Here is a 5,720-nt window from a genome sequence, read left to right as displayed (position 1 = left end):
TAGGAGAATATTGTGGTCTATTGTATCAAAAGCCGCGCTAAGGTCAAGTAGCACTAAGAGAGATATGTAGCCTTGATCAGAGGCAAGAAGATCATCATTAGTTATCTTAATTAGAGCGTCTCAGTGCTATGGTGTGGCCTGAATCCAGACTGAAATTTTTCATATATATGGTTCTTGTGTAGATATGAACTAAGTTGTTGGGCCACAGCTTTTTCTAAGATCTTAGATATAAACGGTAAGTTAGAAACAGTTATTAGACCTTCACTTTCAGACCCTCACTATCAGACCCACACTATCAGACCAGCACTTTCAGACCCACACTATCAGACCTTCAGTTTCAGACACTCATTATTAGACCTTCACTTTCAGACCCTCACTATCAGACCCTCACTATCAGACCTGCACTTTCAGACCCACACTATCAAACCATCACTATCAGACCTGCACTTTCAGATCCATACTATCAAACCCTCACTTTCAGACCCGCACTTTCAGACCCTCACTATCAGACCCTCACTTTCAGACCCACACTTTCAGACCCTCACTATCAGACCCTCACTTTCAGACCCTCACTTTCAGACCCGCATTTTCAGACCCTCACTATCAGACCCTCACTTTCAGACCCGCATTTTCAGACCCTGACTATCAAACCCACACTATCAAATCCTCACAATCAGGCCCTCACTATCCGACCCTCACTTTCAGACCCGCATTATCAGACCCTCACTGTCAGACCCTCACTTTCAGACCCTCACTATGAGACCCTCACTTTCAGACCCTCACTATCAGACATGCACTTTCAGACCCTCACTACCAGACCCTGAATTACAGACCCTCACTATCAGACCCTCACTGGCAGACCCTCACTATCAGACCCACACTTTCAGACCCCCACTTTCAGATCCTCACTATCAGACTCATAGTTTCAGACCCTCACTGTCCGACCGTTGCTATCAGACCCTCACTATCCGACCCTCACTATCAGATCCTCACTTTCAGACCCTCACTATCAGACCCTCTCTATCCGACCCTCACTGTCAGACCCTCAATATCAGACCCATACTTTCAGACCCTCACTTTCAGACCCTCAATATCAGACCCTCACTATCCGACTCTCACTATCAGACCCTCACTATCAGATCCTCACTATCAGCCTGTCACTATCAGACCCACACTTTCAGACCCACGCTATCAGACCTGCATTTTCAGACCCTCACTATGAAACCCTCACTTTCAGACCCACGCTATCAGACCTGCATTTTCAGACCCTCACTATGAAACCCTCACTTTCAGACCCGCACTTTCAGACCCTCACTATCAGACCCTCACTTTCAGACCCGCACTATCAGACCCTCACTTTCAGACCCTCACTATCAGCCTGTCACTATCAGACCCACACTTTCAGACCCACGCTATCAGACCTGTACTTTCAGACCCTCACTATCTGACCCTCACCGTCAGACCCTCACTATCAGACCCTCACTTTCAGACCCTCACTATCAGCCCGTCACTATCAGACCCACACTTTCAGACCCACGCTATCAGACCTGTACTTTCAGACCCTCACTATCTGACCCTCACCGTCAGACCCTCACTATCAGACCCTCACTTTCAGACCCTCACTACCAGCTTCTTACATGAATGCCTCTAGTAGTTCATTTCAGAATTTCAGCCAAAATTTCCTGCCCCTACGAGGAAACTTAAGCATGACATTTTTGTTTTCTTTTAGTACCAAAGTGTAGAGTATGTAGTAGTGCTGCTTTCAAGCGCATGTGAGGTCATAGTTTTGTACATGGAGGTACTCATTAACCTATCATGCGCATTCAAATTGTTTTTGTGAAGGATAAAGAGAACACTGAGTTTGTGAAATGGGTCTTTATTAGCTTGCTGTTATATCAGATCTAGCCTACGGTGTTGTGAACCAATAGATGCTCAAAAAGATGGATGAAGGTTCTTCAAGGGTTCTTTAGTAAAGGAAATAGTTCTATTTAGAACTATGAGTTCACCTACGTCAATTATCCTCCTGGGTTGTTGGGGGAGCTGGAGCCTATCCCAGCAGTCATTGGGTGATGGCAGGAAACACCCTTGATAGGTCCACATAGAACTGTTTCATGCTTAAGTAGGTCTTGGTGAAATGGTTCTTCAGATTGATATCTGGGGGTTTCTAAACATTATGCAGTAATAGCAGAGTCGGTTCTCTGGTGAGATGTTACAAATGGCAATTTCTTGACCTTTACGTGATATCATACCTGGAGCTGACAGTGCGGGGCTGAGAGTGTGGTACTGTGGCTCTGCAGCTAGTCCACCATTGCCTGTAATCTGGTGTTTCTGAGGTCCTGAAGTTGTCTGTTAATCTAGCAGAACTTTTACTAAGATACAGATCACAACCCTTCAAAACGTACTGGCTGAAAATTGCACTAGCTAGCTAAGTTGTTTTTCCTCTTTCTGTTAAACACACTGCGTCTATGAGGTGTAGAGCTTCAGTTCTGAAGGTTTTTCTCCAAAGAAAGTCTGACAGGTTTTAGTGGGATTCACTTTTTTGAAATATTTAGCTGGTTAACAAAACCTGAGAGGAAAAACGAAGAAGAGGAAAGAAAAGAAGTAGCTGCTTTGTGCTGTAAAGTGCATGTAGTCTATCTGCAATTCATGATGTTCAGCTCAAGCCTACTGAGAACAAAAACGATTGACTGAGTAACAAAAGTTAAATAGCAGTGGGAGTTATTAAACAAATTAGCCTCACAATGAATGAAAAGAAGGAATCATATTCTTGCAGTTTCCACCCACATGCTGATAACAATCACAATGACGTGCAATAAAAGGCAACTGTTGTGACTGTATTAGTACGAATTGTATCATTATAATCCTTCATAGACTAAAATGTTTATGGGAATTGCATCATTATACACCCTGAAGGACTAAAACAGCCTTAAAGGCAGTTCTTGTGAGTGTGTTAAAGTAGTATTAAGGCAGTGATGGTCTGTAATCCAGTCACACCTCACACACACAGCCTGGTGCAGTGGAAGTGTTTATGTAAAACAGTTCTTAAGAAGTGGAACAGTAAAAGCAGGTAAAGTCATTGACACGTTCACAGAGTCCGCAGGTAGTGAGGAGTCTCCAGACCCAGCCAGCTCCCACAAACAATCTCCAAGCTTCAGAAAGAACCACCTTCAAGCTGATGACACCACATTTCTTCCTGAGATTTGGAAATAAACTTCTCTAACCTGAAGCCTTCACTGTTCCTTCAAGCTTCAGAAATAAGTGTCTATTAGCTGAAGACTCTGTTGTAAAGCCCAGATTCCATCGTTGGAGTTGAGTGAGGATCATGGGTTTTTGTGATTTCAGTCTGTCGTGCTGTTTGAGAATTCTGGAGGCTGTGTTTTGTTGTTTGGCGTTGCTAATCCCCATGTTCCGGGGCTCCATGAGTAACCCCTTCGGCGTTTGGTGTGAATTTGTGTGGACATTTGGTCTGATTGTGGCTCTGGTCATCTTTCTGCTGGAGAAGTTCCTGATTGATAAGTTGGTGGAGATGATCGTATTGAAGTACTCCTGGGCCGATTTAGCTTGTGGACTTTCCCTCCAAGCTTCTGCCATGCTGCTGTCAGCCTCCATCATCTATTCCGCTGTTTTTGTTTGTGGACGCTTCGCCTGCATCGGCGACATTTTCTGTGCCATTTTCTCCATAGTAGCCTTCATCATCTACACGGTGGAAGCCGTCATGGCCAAGCTCAAGTGTCCAAGCGGCTATTTGTCCAACTTGAGAGGACTTTTTCGTTTTGCTCAAGCTTTGGTTGCCTGCATCCTTCTGGCCGCAGTATCTGACTACTTCATGGGTGTGGAGAGCCACTACAGACCGCCAGGCATGGTGTGGTGCACTGTGGTCTATGTAGTCTGCTTCCCAGTGTGTGTGCTGATCATCCTGATCCACATCATCAAACTGCTGGGGGGATTGCTCTGCTTTGCGCTGGACAAACTGGAGGTCATCTTCAACATCATTGCAGTGGCGCTCTATGTGTCTGCTGCCATTCTCTGGCCAATCTATGCATACAAAAATTACCATCGTGGCCCGGCACATGGGAACCGGATGCATGACCGGCGCTATCATGACCTGAATGCAGTTACAGTCCTGACCTACGTGAATCTGGGCTTATATGTGGCAGACCTGGTCTTGTCACTGATTTCTCTTTATAAGCGAATCTAAAGACCGCTACGTCATCCTGGATATTTAGGAAGAGATGCATTAGTGATCCTGTGGATGGGAAAGATGCTACAATGCCCACTGAAAGGTTGGGGATACTGAGCTTTTCAAAATGTTTTAATGCAAATTATCACATTTTCTTTGTTGGTTTGCAGTAATTCACCTTTTTAAAGCCTAAGTAGGTTTGTTTAGAGAGTGGGTTCACAACCTTTTTAATGACAGAAATACAATTTGTCCCAAAAGACACCAAATATTTAGTGAAGCCTGTATATTCTCAGTCCATTTTTATTACTTTTCTTACACTCAACCAAATTTTGTCTTAATAACTTACCAGTTTAGATCATTTCTGTAACTGGGTTACATGAATAAACTGACTGGTTTATAGATTTACTCTAAGATATGGTAATTTTGACCCAGCAATGAGTTCATTTTAGTTCTTTTTCCTGGATTACTGTCTTTTTGATTAAGTACAATTATGTCACTATCTTGGCTTTACATTAAGAAATAGCCTTTAAACAAGCAAGGATATCTGCCAATACAGTGAGACAATCACAGTGGTGCTTCAACGTCTGTGAACTCTTTAGAATTTTCTATATTTCTGCATAAAACTTCATCAGATTTTCCTAACATTAGATAAAAAGAACCCAATTAAACCAATAGAATAAAATATTAGACTTGGGTATTTATTTATTGAGGAAAATGATCCAATATTTCATATTTGTGAGTGGCAAAAGTGTGTGAACCTTTGTTTTCAGTATGTGTTGTGACCCCCTTGTGCAGCAGTAACTGTAACTACCTGTTTCCGGTAGCTGCCGATTAGTCCTGAATGTTGGGTTGGTGGAGTTTTAGCCCCGCTGTACAAAATAGCTGCAGCTCTGTTATGCTGGTGGGTTTCCTCTTAAGAACTGCTGCTTCAGGTCCTTTTCTACAGGATTAAGGTCAGGACTTTGACTCGGCCAGTCCAAACATTAACTTTATTCTTCTTCGGCTGGTCTTTGGTAGAACGACTTGTGTATTTAGGGTCGTTCTCTTGCTGCATGACCCACGTTCTCCTGAGTTTCAGCTCACGGACAGATGTCCTATTTTTTCCTTTAGAATTTCCTGGTATAATTCAAAGTTCATTGTTCCATAAATGATGGTAAGCCATCCTGGCCCAGGTGCAACAAAATAGGCCCAAATCATGATACTACCACCACCATGTTTCACAAATGGGATAAGGTTCTTATACAGGAATGCAAACATAGTGCTTTTCATTTAAAGCTAAAAGACCCATTTTGGTCTCATCCATCCACAAAATTGTTCCAATGGCTTTCTGGCTTGTCCACATGATCTTTAGCAAACTAAAGTCGGGAAGCAGTGTTCCACTGTTATTCAGTGTTCTCCTGATGGTAAACATTAAAATTATCCATGGTGAGACAGACGTTTAGTTATTTAGAAGTTACCCTGAGTTCCTTTGTTTTGCTCTTGGTGTGATCTTTGTTGGTCAACCACTTCTGGACAGCATAATGATGCTTTTGTAACATTT

The 5,720-nt window shown here is 43.0% G+C and overlaps 1 protein-coding gene across 1 annotated transcript; it reads left to right on the top strand.

Annotated features, from left to right (window-relative positions):
- Positions 1–3,133: 3,133 nt before the first annotated feature.
- LOC108414027 (myeloid-associated differentiation marker-like protein 2) lies at positions 3,134–5,146 on the top strand. The gene has a single exon (XM_017686790.2). The coding sequence runs from the start codon at positions 3,323–3,325 to the stop codon at positions 4,196–4,198; it is 876 nt and encodes a 291-aa protein (XP_017542279.2). The 5' UTR covers positions 3,134–3,322; the 3' UTR covers positions 4,199–5,146.
- Positions 5,147–5,720: the final 574 nt, after the last annotated feature.

Source organism: Pygocentrus nattereri, chromosome 3 (genome assembly GCF_015220715.1).
Source record: "Pygocentrus nattereri isolate fPygNat1 chromosome 3, fPygNat1.pri, whole genome shotgun sequence".
In the NCBI taxonomy this organism is placed as follows: Eukaryota; Metazoa; Chordata; class Actinopteri; order Characiformes; family Serrasalmidae; genus Pygocentrus; species Pygocentrus nattereri.
Note: the sequence above shows the minus strand (reverse complement) of the source record. Positions and strands in the feature narration are given on the sequence as shown.

What these genes read in the sequence shown, in the direction of transcription:
- LOC108414027 (XM_017686790.2), top strand. Translation starts at nt 3,323, where the DNA reads ATGGGTTTTTGTGATTTCAGTCTGTCGTGCTGTTTGAGAATTCTGGAG.